This window comes from Raphanus sativus, chromosome 7, assembly GCF_000801105.2.
Source record: "Raphanus sativus cultivar WK10039 chromosome 7, ASM80110v3, whole genome shotgun sequence".
NCBI classification, from domain to species: Eukaryota; Viridiplantae; Streptophyta; class Magnoliopsida; order Brassicales; family Brassicaceae; genus Raphanus; species Raphanus sativus.
The window spans coordinates 11401777-11420282 of NC_079517.1; the positions used below are offsets into that span (position 1 = coordinate 11401777).

At 35.6% G+C, this 18506-nt stretch overlaps 4 protein-coding genes and 1 long non-coding RNA gene across 6 annotated transcripts; 2 read left to right on the forward strand and 3 right to left on the reverse strand.

The window, feature by feature from the left end:
• Positions 1-3380: 3380 nt before the first annotated feature.
• On the forward strand, positions 3381-4317 carry LOC108816554 (21 kDa protein). The gene has a single exon (XM_018589123.2). The coding sequence runs from the start codon at positions 3420-3422 to the stop codon at positions 4050-4052; it is 633 nt and encodes a 210-aa protein (XP_018444625.1). The 5' UTR covers positions 3381-3419; the 3' UTR covers positions 4053-4317.
• A 3712-nt stretch (positions 4318-8029) lies between these two features.
• LOC108814443 (cysteine-rich receptor-like protein kinase 43) lies at positions 8030-10162 on the reverse strand. The gene is made up of 6 exons (XM_018587013.2): positions 9858-10162; positions 9637-9770; positions 9323-9533; positions 9008-9242; positions 8777-8927; positions 8030-8701 (listed from the first exon to the last, which is right to left on the reverse strand). The coding sequence occupies exons 1-6, from the start codon at positions 9955-9957 to the stop codon at positions 8234-8236; spliced, it is 1299 nt and encodes a 432-aa protein (XP_018442515.1). The 5' UTR covers positions 9958-10162; the 3' UTR covers positions 8030-8233.
• Positions 10163-11684: 1522 nt separating this feature from the next.
• Positions 11685-13252, forward strand: LOC108814224 (uncharacterized). 2 transcript variants are annotated; one of them, XM_056990341.1, is made up of 4 exons: positions 11685-12018; positions 12121-12264; positions 12454-12503; positions 12603-13252. In XM_056990341.1, exons 1-4 carry the CDS (start codon positions 11824-11826, stop codon positions 12760-12762), a joined length of 549 nt encoding a protein of 182 aa, XP_056846321.1. In that variant the 5' UTR covers positions 11685-11823; the 3' UTR covers positions 12763-13252. The 2 variants fall into 2 exon arrangements, with proteins under 2 accessions (XP_056846321.1, XP_018442248.1); XM_018586746.2 differs by having other exon boundaries at positions 11691-12018; positions 12354-12503.
• A 95-nt stretch (positions 13253-13347) lies between these two features.
• LOC130497495 (uncharacterized) lies at positions 13348-14753 on the reverse strand. The gene is made up of 3 exons (XR_008936478.1): positions 14419-14753; positions 14125-14353; positions 13348-14059 (listed from the first exon to the last, which is right to left on the reverse strand). It is a non-coding gene; the product is annotated as an uncharacterized LOC130497495 (long non-coding RNA).
• Positions 14754-16287: 1534 nt separating this feature from the next.
• On the reverse strand, positions 16288-17331 carry LOC108814227 (uncharacterized protein At4g22758). Its single transcript, XM_018586749.2, has 2 exons — positions 16734-17331; positions 16288-16642 (listed from the first exon to the last, which is right to left on the reverse strand). Exons 1-2 carry the CDS (start codon positions 16969-16971, stop codon positions 16461-16463), a joined length of 420 nt encoding a protein of 139 aa, XP_018442251.2. The 5' UTR covers positions 16972-17331; the 3' UTR covers positions 16288-16460.
• Between the last annotated feature and the right edge of the window lie 1175 nt (positions 17332-18506).

Below are 18506 nucleotides of genomic sequence, written 5' to 3' on the forward strand. Positions count from 1 at the left end.
CTTAACAACTGACCTGTAGAGAGCTTTAACGGTCGAAGGGTATCTGTGTCTGACGGCTCACTTCATCGATAGAGAGTGGAATCTGAAGTCAAAGATTTTCGAGTTCTGTGCATTTCCTCCTCCGCATACCGGTGTTGCCATAGCGATGAAGATAATAGAGTTGCTGAAAGAGTGGGAGCTAGAGAAGAGTGTCTTCACAGTCACTGTCGATAATGCCTCAGCGAACGACAATATGCAGTCCATTCTCAAGAAACAGCTTCGAAGAGGATTGGTGTGCAATGGGGAGTTCTTACACGTGAGATGTGTTGCTCACATCTTGAACTTGATAGTTCAAGATGGTCTGAGTGTAATTGATGAAGCGTTGGAGAAGATAAGAGAGAGTGTCAGGTTTTTGAAAGTTTCTGAAGTTAGAAGGAAGCTCTTTGATAGCTGTGTGCAAACAGTAGGCATTGAACCAAAAGAAAAAGGAGGTGTGTTGCCAGGGTTGGTTTTGGATGTCTCAACAAGATGGAATTCAACCCATCTTATGCTAGAGAGAGCCATCACCTACAGAGAAGCCTTTCGTCATCTTGCTGACGTTGATGCAGCTTATAAGTTCTGTCCAACTGAACTGGAGTGGGAGAGGGCAGGCATGATTTCCGAATTCTTAAGTCCATTTGCTGAGATGACCAGGCTTGTTTCTGGTTCTTCCTATCCAACCGCCAACCTGTATTTTATGCAATTTTGGTTGATTGAGAACTGGTTAAGATCGAATGAGTTTTGTGGAGATGAAGTGATCTGTGGAATGGTTGCTACAATGAAGCTAAAATTTGATAAATATTGGGAGGACTATAGCGATATATTAGCCATTGCAGCCATATTGGATCCAAGACTGAAGCTAAAATTTGTGGAGTTTTGCTTCACAACTCTAGATGCTTGTGGCTGTAAGATGAAAATAGACAATATTAAGAAGAAGTTGAAGAAGCTGTTTGATGTGTACAAGAAGAACACAAAGAAAGATATAGATGTTGCTGGAACTTCAAGATCAAACGTGGCAAAGAAGACCACTTTACCAGGATATGGTGTAAGTAAACAAGCACTTTAATTGTTTCATTACTGTTTTTATTAATGTCTTTGTGTCTGATCATTAAAGTTTCAATGGTTGCAGGCGTTTCATGCCTTCTTTTCACAGAGTGCTGATGGTAGAGGAAAATCTGCATTAGATAAGTATCTTGATGAACCCGTTTTAGACATGAACCAAGAGCTGAAAACAAAGGGAAGTCAAGTCGACATAACTTTTCCGAGGATCTGAAACTGAAGACGGCAGAGATGAGCAATTGGAAGAGAGGATGTGACAATGCCTCGGTGAAGCCATATACGACTCCAACCGACACCGCATCACCACATCACTCCACGCGCCACCACTGCTAACACCAACACACGCCGGCGTCGACAGCTGAGCACGGCACTGAGCTAGACTAAGCCTCCGAAGCTTCCAAGGTGAGGACTGAAAAAGGTCACAGCGCTTCAAGACGCCAAGAAGAGCCGAGAACCCCACAAACCACCACCGCTCAAGCTACAAACCGGACAGGAGCAGCCACACGACCGCAGACCGGATTTGGAGCCCAAACCACCGCTCCCCACCACGCGCCACCAACCCTACAAACGACAAAGGCTGGATGCAAAACCCTAAAAAGCCGACTCCGCCGCTGGAACCCACACCACCCACCGCCTCCGCCGCTGGAACCCACACCACCCACCGCCTCCGGACTCCATGACCGAGTAGAACTGCGCCGGACCGGAGCTCCTTGCGCACGGAGACGAGACCGACGAGACTCCCGACACACAGCCGCGAAGAAAACGAAGAGGGAGACAGGACCATGGCGAAGCAAAGATCAGACGAAGATGACGGGAGAGGAGAGGCGCCTCCGGCGTCGTCACGCGCTCGGACGCGCAGTCGGACGCCGGAGCTTCACAAAACTTCGATCGGACGCGAGAGAGAGTTAGGCAGGGAGGAGAGAGAAAAAAAGATAGCAGGTGCTCTCCTTGCTCCAGTTCAATCTATTATTATGGAAGATATTCCATTTCTTATTATTGTCCCGGAGACCAACTTGGATTCATGGGACAATTCTTTGGCCTTTATGTATTTACCTACACATGAGAACCTCTCTTACAAGGATATGTTTACGAGTGATGTTACAGCAAATCTCAACATATCAAGAGATAGAAGGTCAATAAAATGGATTCAAAAGTATCAAAATATAGAATGGATCACGATACGAGGGAAAGGTAAACAAAGTCATACTTCCCAGTGTTTATTTATTCCTTCTCTTGTTTCACTGAACTTATGTAATATAATTTTCTCTTTTCTAAGTTAATGCTAAGCTGAATATGAGGATCGTCTCATTATGCTTTCTAAAAATTTTCTAAAATTTTATGGCTTGCAAAACCATACCTTGTATGTTTCTATGTTTTTAATTTGAATGCCTTCTTCAAAAAAAAAGTATCTTTTATAATGGTGTTCACTCTTGTCTGTTACAACTCGTCACCCAAAGTCCATGATTATAATCCAAAAATAAGGAAATATACGACTACATCTATTAGTCGTTTAGCTAAGGAAAGCCTCTCACAAGTATAAAGATAACACATACGATTTTTTTTAAATAACACATATGATTTGGGTCAGCCAAAACCAGATGAAAATTTTTCTCAATAAAAAAGAAAGACAGCTGACAACCCCCTCCTTTTCTTGGAGTCTTAACTTTAGCACACTTGGAGAGAACTTAGATAAAGGACACAATTCTTCAAAACATATATGGTAAATAATGATGCAAGTATTCGCTTGTAATTGTTTGGTACAAAATTGTTTCAACAAGTTTATGGAATGTTTAAGGAACATTGTTGTTTCCCCTACAAAATTGTTACAAGCAGCCCCCTCTACATTACAAAGCCCACATTTGGTGCGACTAATATCTTTATTCATTACAAGCTGCCCCAACATTACAAAGCCCACATGTATGCCTTATATCAACATATTCGAAGCCTAAATATTTATTAATGCAACTATGGTGTTGCTCGGTTGGTGTTCGAATCAAGATATATAGATTGAAGTGCATAATATCGAGTTTGAGATGATTTTTTAATTGGAACCTTTCATCGATTTATGATGTTAAAACTATAAAATCCTGATAGAGAAAAAGAATAAAATAAATATGAAATGAAAAACTCCCTTTTCTATTGCCAAGTAATGCGTAACTTATACTTTCTTTGTTTCATTGTATATGTTGTTTGAGGTTCCAAACTCAAGTCTATTTTTTAATTTAAGTATATTTATTTTAGAACGTGATTACATAACGAAACATATCATAATGAAGTCACTATAAAACCCTATAAATTATAATACTCTTAAAGAAAGCTCATCAATCCAAACACATCATACAATGGTAGTAGTAACAATAACAATACCTTTTCTCCTACTTCTCTTCTCCTCCGTTCTTCCACCAATCCTCACCGTTGATCCCCCACTCCCCTCACCCGACGGCTCCGATTTCATCCGTACGAGCTGCAACACCACACTATACTCCGAACTATGCTTCTCCTCTCTCTCCACTTTCGCCAACTCCATCCACAATGACTCGAACCGCCTCGTACGCGTAGCCATCTATCTCACTCTTTCCAACACTCTCCACCTTGTCTCCTACTTCCAAAACGCTTACGACAACTGCGTTGACCACGGTTGTGGTGGTGGCCTCCAAAACTCAACGGCTTCTGCCCTAAAGGACTGCTTCGAGAATCTTAAAGATGCGGTCGATGATATGAGAGGTTCGATGAAACAGATAAAGGAGCTTGTCTCCACAGGTTCGGTCCAGTCGTTTAGGTTTCAGATGAGTAATGTCAAGACTTGGCTCAGCGCAGCTCTCACTAACGAGTACACTTGTACGAACGGGTTCGAGGACTTCCACGATGATGGCTCCATCAAAGATGACGTATGCTCGCGGGTGGAAGACATCAAGAAGCTGACTAGGAATGCGCTTGCTTTAGTCAATCGCTACGCCGACAAGGCTATACCCTAATCACTCATCGATTAATTTTATACACGAAAACATAAGAATTAAAATGTAAAATATAAAGAGTATCATTCGTTGCTGGCTAATACTATATGTGAGTTTTCCTTAGCTGTATTTTATGTTTTCGTGTCGAAATTATTATTTACTTGGAACTAAACCAGTCGTTCAAAATATACAAACTGAGTGTGTAAAAAGAATCAGTGGTCGTCTCGTTTTTCTTCCATCAATTGTCGTTTTAGGATTTTCTTATATTATTTTAGAATATATAAATCCATAAATTTGTTTGGAGAACGTGATAAAATAAATAATTGCAATGATAAGTTGTCTGTAAACAAGGTTTTTGAATTATGCATAATTTTTTTTTTTTTGAATTATGCATAATTGATAATTCGATATCATGCCCATGCATGCGCTGTGACTCCATTACCATTTGGGTACTTTATATGACAATACCTGGTTGCAGATATGTTTGTGAATCGTTCATTCCGTTGTACTATTGAACACGCTCGATTATCGCTCTCAAAGATTATCGTTCTCAAATATATTTAAAATTATAATTTTAGATATATTTTATATCTATTTTTTGTTAAATATATTAAATCAACTCATATAAAATTAAAAAATGATATAAAATTTTTATAAGTATCAAAAATTAAACTAAACAGTATTTAGAAAATTTGTAGATTTATAAGAAATTAATGATTTTACAATTAAAATTTATGTTTTGAAAAAAAAATTCTATTAATTTATGGAAATTTTAGTAATAAAAGTTGTATAATTATAAATATAGCTAAATAATATTTCGAATTTGTAATATCATATTTAAATATATTTATTTTAATTTTGATGTATTAGTTATTACAATACTACAAAAAATTACCAAATTTGTAAGTCAACATTAAATGTATGAGTTATTATCATGATCATATTCTAAAAAGTTTACCAAAATTGGAAATCAATATTAAATTCAATAAATCATGTCATCAATTTTATTAACAATATCACATTTTTTTATAAAATAGAGAGGGCATATGAGACAAATTACTTCTCAAATAATGTCCATAGGATGCTATGCTATTGTTTAATTATTCCACTTCTATATTTTCTTCCAAAAACATAAAATTTCTAATACAGAGATGTAATTTCACCAAAGATGCACAAAAGTAAAAATATAAAATTGCTCTGGAATTTCTATCAACTGCAGATTTTACACCAACTCTAAACTTTGAATATATATTTTTTTTAACTTTGAATATCGAACCAAGAGAAAATCAAATGTGTACATATATAATAGAAAGCTATGACCTACCCATTGATTTTATGTGCATAAGAAATTGATGGTTAAACTAAAATCATTAGTCTTTGTGGAGGCAAAAGCCTAGTAAAACTGTAAAAGACAAAAAAAATGCAAAAAGAACAAAGAAAGGATGCCTAAACTGGGATGAGTGTTTGGATTGTTTTACAAGAACTATGAAAATGAAATTACCGTATATTTCTTTAGAGCATCTCTAATGATTATTATCAAAATTTCTCTTAAAATAGCATAAACTTAAAATGAATTCGAGGTTTTATTCCAATGATTACCTCCTTTGAAGTAAAATATTTCCAGTATATATTATTAATAATAATTATTATTAGTTTTAATAAAGCTATATAGTTGGATAAAATTTACAAATTTATCCCACTATAAGTTTTATTTTACGTAAGTCTTTATTTTATACATAAATTTAGTTTCTAAAAAGATTAGACAATGATTTATATGAACTTATAGCTGTATTAATGAAAGTATTATTAATTTTAGTAAAGTATAAAATATATATATATATATATATCTAATATTTAAGATCTAAAATAAAATTATATAAGAATCTCAAGATCAATTTTTGAATAAAAAGTTCAATAGTAAAAATAAGGTTGTGAATAATATTCTCTCAAATTTGAGTAAATACTATTTATATCTTTCATATTTGCTCTCAAAATGATCTATTATTATAGAAAAAGGTTTTCTTGCTTTTAAATATTTTCCCTCTTTAATTAAAAAATCATTTACTAATTATTTTATCGTTGGTATAATTGTGTTTTGTAATGGATATGTTGGTTATAAATTAGTTTAACGTTAATTTGGTTGAAGTTTGTGTTTCTCAATATAAATTAAAATAACCCATTGATTTGAGTGTCGAGCCAAGAGAAATAGTCAAATGTGTACATATATACAAGAGAAAGCTACAGCCTAACCCATTGATTTTATGAACATAAGAAATTGATGGTTAGCTAAAAAAAACTAATCATTAGTCTTGGTTGAGGCAAAAGCCTCGTAGAAGACAAAATATATGCAAATTAAAGAACAAAGGAAAAATGCCTGGGAGGAGTGTTTGGCTTGTAATGATAACCTCTCTCGTCTTTTTATTTATTTGTTTATAAACAAAATTAGAACCCGTGAACCTTAACTCATCTTTTTATTAGAACTATGAAAATGAAATTGCACATGCCTAGGGCCGGGCAAAAAGACCGAATTCGAAGAACAAAACTGAACCGAATCCGATCCGAAAAAGTAGTACCAAACTCGAATCAAAATTGATAAAAAATCTGAACGGATTCAAATTTTTGGTATTTAAAGAACCGAACCCGATCCGAACCAAAATATTTCGGGTACCCGAATGTATCCGAAATAGATTAATATACCTATATATATTACCTAATTTTAGATTTAATATATACTAAAAGGCATCCAAAAAATATATGATACTTTTAAATTGTCCAAAATACTTGAAAAATATATACAAATAGTCAAAAGTACATGTCTAAATAGTTAAAGTATACTCAAAATACCAATAATATTTAAAATATATATTGATTATCATTCCAAATATTCAAATTAAACCAATTTATATGTTAAGTTTTGGTATTTTGGCACATGTTATTCAAATTTATATGTAATATATTATTTTGTTTATAAATTTTGTGAAGTTTAAAGTATTTAATGAATTTTAAAATTTTAAAAATAATTTAAATGGTTATCCAAACCCGAACCGATCCCAAAAGGATCCGAACCGAACCCGAACCAAAATTTAAAAATACCCGAATGGAGCTGAAATCTTTGACCCCGAAAACCCAAAACCCGAATAGACCCGAACCGAACCCGAATGGATACCCGAACGCCCACCCCTACATATGCCTAAACACCTAATAGATATTGGGTTTTGCAATCATGGAATGGAAAAACCCAATATATTGTTTCATAAAACGAAACTTCTTTTTAAAAGTTACATTATAATTTCATTTTTGATGATTGCTTTTAGTTCTCTTTTAACAATTTGACTAATAAAAAAATTGATATCATAAAAACTAAATTACATACAAGGTTATTTGGCTAATAAAAATATGAATGTTATCTTAGGAGGAGTTAGTGAGAGTATAATTTATGTAGAGTTAGTTGATTCTAATAATGAATAGATTTATTAGATTTCTAACAAGTTGTAAAGATATTTTCAGATTTAACAAGTTTATTAAAATATTTGGTATTGCTAGTGTAATGATTTTAGAATTCTAAAAGTTATACGGAAGATTTTTGAAGTTTTGTTTAATGAGTAAAAGTATCTAGAATTCAAGTCATACTAATACTAGATTTAATAGGATTATATAGTCATTAAAAAAAGTTTTTGAATAACAAAAGATATTTTAAGCTATTAAACAATCATAAAAAACAGTGACACTAAATTTTAGAATTTAGTAAGAATGTTAGAATCCATTAACTGATAATACTAGAATTTCAATTTTTTAACAATCATGAGATATTCACAACCCACAATTTTTTAACAATTATTTATAAGTAATTTACTTTGACGTTTTGTATTACTTGTTTTTTGAACAACTAACTTTTTGTATTACAATTATTAATTCCTCCTTTAAAGGCGTTAGAAACGTCCTTTCCGTTAATGTACCGAGTAGAGAATGTAACAAAGGGATCATCCTACTGTAACAAATGAATGAACTCGTTTTCTTTTCTTTTCTTTCTTGATCAAAGAACTCTTTTTCTTTTCATACGAAAATCATACAATACTGTAAACCCTGTCCTAAAAGTAAAACCACTACCAGAGCCCAAAAAATAATAATTTACTTTTCAAACCAAAAACAAAACCCTCGCTATATAGAATTTACAATCCAATATTTAACAAAATTTATGTACTTTAATAACTCATAGGTCGTTTCCCATGAGGGTCTGAGCTAGAGCTCGCAGCCCCTACACTTCTAGTAGCGTGAGTCCTCGTCGGAGTCGGAGTCCTGGAAGACGCTGGAGTAGCTCTACCTGTTCCTGCGTTGGAACCAGTGTGTGTGTTCAAGTTCGAACCAAACGAGTCTGTCCTCGATCCAGTGGTCGAAAACGTTCCAACCGAGGATGCTCCTCCTGAAGGACGATGAGTTCTACGGCGGTGTCTAGATCCTGGTACACCAGGATGCTCTGGTTCTTCTAGATGTCCTGGCTTTCTCGAGAGAAGCAGAGACACCCGTCTCATAGTTGGTCTCTTGCGAGGATCACCTTGAACACAGAGCAGGCCGATCTGAACGCAGAGTCTGACTTGTTCCGGATCAGCAGAAGCTGCTATCTCCGAGTCTAGTATCTCCATGGTCCTGCCTTTCTTGTATAACTTATATGCCTGTGTCACATTCTTTATTTTAGCATCGGTCCAACCCTAGGAAAAATATGGAACATGTGAGACTAAGAGGCTTACCCATTCAAGAAGAGTCTGGTCAGCGTGTCTCATACTAAAACTAGAGTTCTTCTGGCCACTGATGAGCTCTAGAACCACAACCCCAAAGCTGAACACGTCTGCTTTTACCGATAGAACACCTTGCATTACATACTCCGGAGCCATATAACCACTAACCATAAAATAGAAGGCAGTGAACATTAATCAATGACATTTTTTTGTAACGATGGATTAGTGATAGAGAGAGCATACTTGGTTCCGGCAATGCGAGTGTTGACGTGTGTAGCGTCTTCCTGAAAGAGTCTAGCCATCCCAAAATCAGCAATCTTAGGAACCCATTTGTTGTCAAGCAGAATGTTGCCAGCCTTGATGTCCCTGTGGATGATGCAGTCCGGGGCATCTTCATGGAGATAGAGCAGTCCTCTAGCAATGCCTGTAATGATCTCAAACCTCAGCTTCCAGTCTACCTCTGATCTTCTGTTGGATTCTGCATCCAAATGAAAACTTAAAACCACTAGTAACGTCACCAAAGCTTATAGATCAAAGCAAATGAGAAGTAAAACTTACTGAAGAGGACCTTGTCAAGGCTCTCGTTTGCGACGTACTCGTAGACCAAGAGTTTATCATCTCCATGGGTGCAGTAACCCCAGAGATTAACAACATTACGATGCTGGACTTTAGCTAGTAACTTGGCCTCGTTGACAAACTCGTTGTTGCCTTGCTTTGAACCCTGAGATAGCTTCTTCACTGCTATGTCTCTCCCGTCAGGTAACCTTCCCTATTTTACACAAAAGGGTTTTATTAAACCTCATCAGCACAAACAGAAGCTAAACCCTAACGAAAGTTTTGATCTTTGGGGGATATTGAATTGAGGGGGTTACCTTGAAGACGGGTCCGAAACCGCCTTCGCCGAGTTTGTGGGTCGGGTTGAAATCGTTGGTAGCGGAGACGAGGGCTTGAAAGGTGAACACTTTCTGTTCCTGAGCAGAGATTTTATCGATTTCGTCTTCAATACCTTGAAGAAGAAGATGGAATTGAGGGTCAATTTTAGGAAACATCAGAGAAAAAGAGGAAGAAGGGTTGAATCTAAGGAGACTCTTACCTCGATTGGAGCTGCGTTTGAAAGGTTTAATGAGTTTGTGAAAGAAGTTCATGGACTTGGTCACGTCAAGATTGCTCTTTTGAGAGTTCTTTGTGACCATCCCATGGAAAGCTACAGACGAAAGGTTATAAAATTGAGAAGAGAAATCGAATTGGGGAAGACGGTTTCTATTCTGCGGCGTTCTATTGGTGTTCGCTGAAATGTAGTCTCTGAATCTCAGATTGTTATTGAGTGATGAAGAAGAAGAAGAAGAAGAAGAAGAAGAGGAAGAAGCGTGTTCTCGTGTAATTTTATTTATTTTTTGGTTTGAATGCGCGGAAAAGACAGGAAGAAGTCTTTTGCTCAAAAAAAAAGACAGGAAGAAGTCAAAGATGAATTCGTGTTTTTTTTTTTTAAACAAATTAAATCCCTCTCAAAGAAAATATATAAAAGTCAAGTCAAGTCTTTCTTCCACTTTTTCAGATTATTTTATTTTATTTTATTTGAAATTTGCGATTATTTTTGTCAATGGTGATATAATATTTCATTAACTACTAAAGGTTGTAGATTTGTTTTTTTTGTTTTGTTGAAAAAGGTCTTAGGTTGTGTAGATTTGTTGTTCTTATATTTTTATTTATTGGGAGAATTAAGTATGTAAATTAGTCTTATACTATATAGCATGGTTCAAATTTTAGGAGCTGAAATTGCTTCTTTAAAAATGTTTTCTGATTTATATTATTTAGAATATACTAAATTGTATTGTTATGGTTGCTTGTGGTATCACTGATTCACTGTATAACTTATTCAGATTCAAAACCAAATGATTAGTACATTCATATATTAATTGATTTTCAACTACTTTTTAATCCTTTCTTTACTCCGAGTTTTTCCTTGCTTAATTCACTCCTCCCACTTGAAACCTTCCTAGCATGCACAATTCAACTCAAACGAGATCCAGAGACATATTTTTTCCTAGCAACGGATTCCGATGGCGACTTCTTACACGCTTCTTGCCGACTTGCATGAGAAGTTAACTTCAAAGAACTCCATCTTCTCTTTAGTGTAATAGATTTATGCATTGATTATGACTGATTATGTGGCATTGTGAAACAGCCCACGCTTTTCCTAGGGACCGTGAATACCAACCGACTCTTAAACCTCTATGAATATGACTTCTTTGCAGCTTCACTTCTTTGAATTTAAGGCAGGACAGTGTAGACAGTGGGTTGAGCCGTTGACGCAAGGCTTATACGTTTAAGCACACAATCTTAACAAAGGTGGAGAGCTCGTGGGTGTAGATATTCTTCTGGTCGATGACAAGGTAATCTTACTGACATCGCTTTTGTGTACTTTTACATATCAATTTTGTACTTCTGGATATTTTTTTCTCTCCTTCTGTTACTTCATAGTAGACGATCCAGGCTTCTATTAACGTTGACCGGCTCAACACCTTCAGACAACTGCTCAACGAAGGAGCTCTTTATAATCTAAGTTTGTTCGATGTAGCACGGAGCCGCCCAAAATTTTTCTTCACTGACGCACATGTTGTTACATATTCACTGATCAAACCCGTTTCCATCGAGATTATGGAAGCTAGTTCCCCTACCCCCACAGAGATCTACAGGTTCAGTAATTACGACCATCTAATGGCTTTCTTCTTCACAAAGTTTATTTCTCTACAAACACTTAAAAGACTTTCTACATCTCAACAAAGTGTTTCATTCCAACAGAAACAACATTAATACTCGTACGTCAAGAAAGAAGTCACGAGACCTTCGCTGCCTTGATATGTTAACGTAAGGTACACTCACCTTCTCTATTCTTTCAGTTTTATATATCTGTTGTCTATATCTAACCTTATATTTTTTTCTAAGGTCCCTGAAACCATATAGTATATACAATACATGATTTGTCCCGTCTCGTATCTATATCTCAGACACTCTTTCGATCGTCATATCACTTTGGGGCCTAAATTTTCAGTGTGTAAATGGGTATATTTCCTGAGTTTGGTGGCTGGATCAGTCAGAACACTCAACAGCCTAAAGAATCTGAAAATGTTAAATCCAAGCCTGTGAGAGAGACAAAAACTCATGATGAGAGAGATGAGACAAGGGAGCAATTAAAACTGTGGAGAGATGCAAATAAGAAGAAACAATATAATGAACCTTCTCCTACGGTGAAGGTAAGATCAAATCAGCTAACAAAATTACAAAACATTTATATATATATATATAGAACTATGAGATGATCCCTAATTTTCATTTATATTTTCTTATATTTGAAGGTGCATACAGACCCTAATATTGATAGCTTTTCCAATATGGAAATGGAATTTACATTAAGATTGCCACCTCAAGCAGCTTACGACTTTTTAACTAATCATGACAACAAAACATACTCTAGAGAAATCAATGGCCGCCCACTTCTGGTTTGTTTTTTTACTTATCATTGTATAATTCAAATGTGTATATTTAAGAGCTTTTTTTAAAATAATAGAAGAAATTCTTTTTAATGAAGAAAGCCATATCAAGAAAAGTTACATCAGAGAGAGGTTTAGGGGATAGGCCGATCCTGGAGGTTGATAAAGAGTTGTCATGGAACTTCCTTTTCTTTTCAGGAACGATCCCAATACGTCTATATGTCCTCGAAAAGCCAGAAGAACTTTCTGTAAGAAACGTCTCACTCTCTATATATCTCATAAGAATCATTGTTTTTGATCAAGTCTTGGAAAACTTAATTAGGGTTTCTCCTGCTTATTGCTGGCAGGCATATAACTGGAAAAGTAGAAAAGGAATGGACTACATGGAAACGTTCAGGGTTGACTACACAGTGGAGCCAATATATGTTGATGCAGAACGCTTGTGCAAGCACAAGAAGCCGAAGAGTATTGAAGAATACAGAAAATGTAGTGGTGGAAAAGGATTGATTGCGTCCAAGATTAAAGTGGACCAGAGTTTTAGGCTTTCTTTTCCTTGGAATCTGCCTCTGCTGTCTTTGTACTTCCGCCGGTTCACTGTTGAGACCACTAAGAAAGTGGCGGAAGATCTTCAAACGCGGGCTGGTGATATCCGAGGTTTTTGAAATACACAAAACCCCGGTATCCGTCGGTTGTAACGTCTTCGTAAAACAACACATCAAATAGTGTTTTAAAATCGCGTTATCATAAATTCGAATAGCAGAATTTTTAAAGTTAAAATCTTGATATTTTCACGAATAAGTACTGGGGAAAATTTGCACCTTGCCAGGGATGAAAGTGATGAACAAATTTTCCTAGACATGATATTAATTATGTTATATCGATTATTTGCATCGGTAAAATAAGAAATTTTACAACCCTGAAAAGGCAGAAAATAGATGTACTATACTATATGGTGTAATATACAGTAGTGGAAACAAAGCATTTTGTGTATAGTGGATTCATGTCTTGTTAGCCGATTTTAACATCCCTATGACAGGAGCAATCCAAGAATGTCTACGTATGGGTCTCTCTTGTGAAGAACATACATGGACAGTTTTGTCTAGTCGTCAAAAGATTCTGCTTCCATAAGTCTCGTCACAAGCCTTTGACGCTGTTGAACTAAACCGACTTTCCTAGCTCAGTCAAGGGCTACATGTTTCTCTAAGTCTTCAGCTTCGATCTCAGTCTCTACATAAGCAGCATACCACTACCGCACACTCATCAATGATATTATCATGTAATGAATGAGGACTAGTCTACTATTTTCAGTGATGGAATTGTTCACCTCGAAAGGTCTACATAAATAGTTTATTCTCAACCGGGGCTTCTAGCTCAATTGGTAAAGGGTTCACAGCTGTGAGTTCCGCCACCTGGGTTCGAATCCCGGCCACTGGGGAATTAACATTTCGGCATCGCCAGGGACAGAGGACCGACATGTGGCAACACGTGACTAGTCTAGACCACTTCTGTGGGGCCAGGATACCTCTGTATAATTCAAAAAAAAAAAAAAGTTTATTCTCCAGAAGATCAGTGAACTGGTGACATCCTCAAGCCATTTGTTAGTATTTACTTAAGTTTAGATGATTCATGTCCAATGAGTCCACCAGGTTCTTCAGCTAAGTTGTAGCCTCATGGTTGGAATATAGAACAGCTGCAGCAGCTAAAACCACAGCAATAATGGCTGTTCCTTTGAGGCAACCACTTCCACCGAAGAGTCTTCCTAAGGAGAGCCATTGGCTGCTCCTTCAGTGATAGCCTCATTATTCTATAAACGTCACATGTCAAGGTCAGAGATGAGCAAGGAAGTGAAATTTAGTTTCATGGCGTTACCTCTTGCACGAAGCTCTTCATAGTTCGGTTGAGAGTGAGAGAATTACTCGGTGATGATGGTATTTTGATAGTATGCTCTTTCCATTCGCCTACAAGCCTTTTAAGAACAGCAACACTTGCTTCTACATCCTCCTTGTAGAGACTGTCCCAGTGCTTGCAGCAATCAATGTTTTCCGTCACGGCCCAGATAGCCGATTGATGTAGCTTCCTTTGGCTAAAACAGGGCTACCTGGTGCAACGGAGACGCATTAGAGTTATATCTGGTCTCAAGGATCCGTTTGTTATAAATAGTACCTTCACCAGCTAATTTCAAAGCAAAAGTGAATATCTGTTGAGTCACTTGTTCCATCGCCTTGCTTCCTGGTGCACCGGCAAGAGCCACTTCCTTCGGCAAGGGATATACTGATTCAAACCTCTCTGTAGCCTATGTGCATAAGAGGCCATGCTTTGTCATCAGAATCAACAAATGCATCAAATGTTCTGTACATTCAAATACTTGGCTACTTAATTTATGTCCAAGAATCTAATTAATTTAGTCACTTTAGTTTCCGCACCGAAGTTGTGCTGATTCTCTCCAACTCTACAGATGCATACTAATTCAGAACATACAACTAGAATATGTTATGAAGAAAAAGAAAGAAACGGTTAATCAATATTTTCTTGTCGAGTAAATTGTGTTTGGTGATTGTGTAACCGAGAGCTTAGCCATACTTAAGATTACTTTATCTCAAACCTTACCATGATGTACGCATGTCATTTAGAATCTCTCATAGCTATCGTATGTGCATCCTTGGTTGGTCACTAGCAGCGAGACAAAAACCATCGTGTCGTTTGAGTTCTCGTAGAAGCATCTAGAAATCTCCCGTATGATAAGGAAAGGTGGAAAGAAAAAGAAAAGGTGGAAAGAAAAAAATAAAAACCAGTGTTTTGAAAACGGACCGGCCGGTCGAACCGGTCCAACCGTGACTCGCTGAAGAAGCCGAGTCCGGTTCGGTATAAAACCCGGATTTGATAAAAACCAATAAAACCGGCTGAAACCCGGTAAAACCGGTGATCCGGTTTAATTTTAAAACCCTGTTCTTAAAATTAACATATAATTAAGTGTTTTAATTATTAATAGCTAAAATTTAATATTTTATAATTAGTGTTCAACTATCACTATTTAATTAATTTTTTATTTTTCTAAGAAAAAATATGAAAAATATATTTTTGACTCTCATATACTATTTTTATTTTATCATCTTCTTAAAATTTGAAATATTAGTTGTAAAAATATGATTGTTTTAACTGTAAATCATTTGTTTTTTTTTTAATTTTTAGTTTACATAGTAATCAGATTTATGTTTGTTGTCTATTTTGAGTTAATAAAAAAAGTATAGAGAAAGTATTATATGTAAAAGTAAAGTTTATATAGTATAAATATATAATTATATACATTTTTATATAAATAAAAACCCGGTTCAACCGGTTTAACCAGTCAACCAGTAGCTTCACCGAATCGGTGTCCGGTCCTGAGTCGGTGTCCGGTCCGGTTTTCAAAACATTGATAAAAACAAAGAGGGGTGTATTCAATTGAGAGTTTCAGGTGATTTGTATTAAAATGACAAATTCACTGTTATTCAAACATTAATTTTAAAAACTCATTTAAAATCCACTGTTATTGAACTTGACATTTCGTAAAGTACTCTGAAATCCACTGTTATTGAAAATATTTTAAGTTGTAGGATTTTAAAGTTTTTAGGTGATTTTAGGGTGTTTGAGTGGAGTTTCTTAGTTAAAAAAAATAAAACTCAAATCTCATTGTTTTAGGTGATATTCTAGAGTAGTTTAACAAAAATCACCTGAATCTCTGCAACTTATTAAAATCATCTAAAATTCCATTAAAAATCAAATCACGTTAAATACTAAATTGAATTCATCCCCCAAAGTGTGTCGTGATACGAAGGAGAAGTGAAGCACGACAATAGAACCCACGAAGAGGTAGAGAAGAGTACAAGTTGGTACGGAATTTTATGTATTTATCATTCGTTTGTACTTTTCCTGTTTCTTCCAGTCGCAAAGTTTATTTTCTTTTTTTCCTTTTTAATCAAAAACAGATTTGATCAATTTTTATTTTGGATTCGACAATGACGTTTCCTCTCTACCACATGACACTTCACGACAAACAACACAAGAATTATTATTTTTTATTACCGGTGAATGAGAGATGGAAAAAAAAGAAAAAGCTTCAATGTCAATGGAAGCTTCAGACAGAGTACGTAATCAAAACAAAAAAAAGCGAAAGTAAAAGAGACACAAAAACTGGATACTGTCTTGTCTGAAAAAGAAGATCTTCTTCAATGGGTGGAGACTTTGAGGCTAAAAGACTTGTTGATCCAAGCCTTCAAGCTTCCTCCTTTCCTCGCTCCATTAATGGAATTAGATTCTCCTTCCTTGACCACTTTCTTCTCCTCTGGTTTCCTACACAGAGTAAAGTTCCTTGCACCAAGCGATCCAATTGCACTCCACGCGCTTAAAGCTACTCACAAACAAAACAAAAATCCGGTTTAGTAAACCAACTCAATTAACAAAACAACAATTCGAAAATGGGGAAAATTGATTCGGTTTACCTTCAGGTCCAACCATGGGGCAATAGAGAAGGAAATCATTGAAATCGGATCCGAGAAGAGGAAGACGACCTTCGCGAGCGTAGCATTTAAGGGCAGTATCGATAACCGAGGCGACGAGATCTTCCTCGTAAGCAACGAACCGGATCGGACCGGCGCTACCAAGAACCGTAACGCTGATTAGGATTCTGTTTCTCTTTGCGTTGTTCTGGTTCTTCTTCTGCTTGTTGTAAAGCAACATCTTTTTCGAAATTTTCAAGAGTGATTTAAAGAAAAAAAATAAACAGATCTCAGAGCGAGATTAGGGCTATTGTGGGGGGGGGATTGGATTCAGGGTCGATGCCGAAGCAGCGGAAGTACCAGCCTTCTTTGCAGGAACCGAAAGCGAAAACAGAGGAGGCAGAGAGAGGGAGTAAAAGGCTCGCCCTTTCGATTGGAAGGGAGAGCGTAGACTTGCCACCGAGCCGATTCGTTTCCACCATTCACAAACGATTCCGCAGAGAAAAAAAAGTTGAGATCGAAAACGAGCAATGAAGAAGCGGTTTTTGGTTTCGCGAAGCAAGAGGAAGAAGAACGTATGGAATGGATGTGATTGTTGGAGCTGAGGGGAGAAGACGTGTTTTTAAATACGTGGTTAGGGTTAGGGGTAATTTAGGAATTTACGAAATTGGGGATTAGTGTTCTGTTCCGTTTTGTTTTTGACTTGTATGTATCTACCGAGTCGGTTCGGTTCAATGTATTGGAACTTTTTGATAGAAGTTCGGTTTTATGTGAAACAAAATACTATTGGAAAAACTTTATATATTTCTGTTTTATATGAATTGTAAAATAGTATAATATATAGATAATTTGATATGTTATTATTCTTTAAAAAGTTAAGATTTGATAAATATAGATCAACTACCTAAGTGCTTGGTGCGGACAAAACTATAATGTTTAAATTTAGTTTAGTTTTTTTTTGTATTTAAATTTTGTATCTGTAATAATTAATTTAAGATAATTTTAATATGTTATCTTTGAATGTTAAACTTTAAAATTTTAGACGTCTTGTATTATGTCATATTATATCCTTGTTAGCAAAGTTTTCAGTATAAGAAAACATACATTTTTCAGAAAATTAATTATGTATAAACTAAAAGTAACTATTACATATGGTAACTAAAATCTATAATTTTCTTTGTTGTACAGTATAATCTTTTTAAATTAATAATTTATAAATTAATATATCTATAAATTAATATAATTTTATAATCTCAAATTGAGTTTTTAGTTCAATTAGTATCTCGATAAATTAATAATCTCTATAAATTAATAAAAAATTATAATTTTGATGTAGTCCCAACATTATTAATTTATAGAGGTTTTCACTGTAGTTAGTTGTAAGAGGCACTACTTTTTGATCCATAATAATATAACATATATTATGATAAATATCACTTACATCTATCTTCTTATTATTAAACTATTATAAGAATATGGATTATGTTATATATCTACTAACAACTATGATATAAGCAATGTTCAAAATTACGCTAGGCGTAACGCGTGCGGTAAGGTAGCGCCTAGCGCCGAATCTATTATTCGGAGATTATACGGAGATTAATCGGGGAGTAATTTTATAGTTTTTTATATTATTTAAGCCGTTATATATTAAATATGTGCAAAAATATATTAATTGATACTTGGTCCAGTGGTTAATATCAGTTTGTCTACAGCGCCAGACCTCGGTTCGAAACGGGGAGGGTTCATTTTGGACTTTTTTTTTGTTTTTTAGGT

Bases quoted from the DNA above. Each gene is read 5' to 3' on its own strand.
- LOC108816554 (XM_018589123.2), top strand. From the start codon at position 3,420: ATGGTAGTAGTAACAATAACAATACCTTTTCTCCTACTTCTCTTCTCC.
- LOC108814443 (XM_018587013.2), bottom strand. From the start codon at position 9,957: ATGGTCACAAAGAACTCTCAAAAGAGCAATCTTGACGTGACCAAGTCC. The intron at 9,771-9,857 runs GTAAGAGTCTCC...TTCTTCTTCAAG, and splicing joins CAAACGCAGCTCCAATCGAG to GTATTGAAGACGAAATCGAT. The intron at 8,702-8,776 runs GTAAGCCTCTTA...AATGTGACACAG, and splicing joins ACCAGACTCTTCTTGAATGG to GCATATAAGTTATACAAGAA.
- LOC108814227 (XM_018586749.2), bottom strand. From the start codon at position 16,971: ATGTTGCTTTACAACAAGCAGAAGAAGAACCAGAACAACGCAAAGAGA. The intron at 16,643-16,733 runs GTAAACCGAATC...GTTTGTGAGTAG, and splicing joins CCCCATGGTTGGACCTGAAG to CTTTAAGCGCGTGGAGTGCA.
- LOC108814224 (XM_018586746.2), top strand. From the start codon at position 11,824: ATGGGTATATTTCCTGAGTTTGGTGGCTGGATCAGTCAGAACACTCAA. The intron at 12,019-12,120 runs GTAAGATCAAAT...TTATATTTGAAG, and splicing joins AACCTTCTCCTACGGTGAAG to GTGCATACAGACCCTAATAT. The intron at 12,504-12,602 runs GTAAGAAACGTC...TATTGCTGGCAG, and splicing joins AAAAGCCAGAAGAACTTTCT to GCATATAACTGGAAAAGTAG.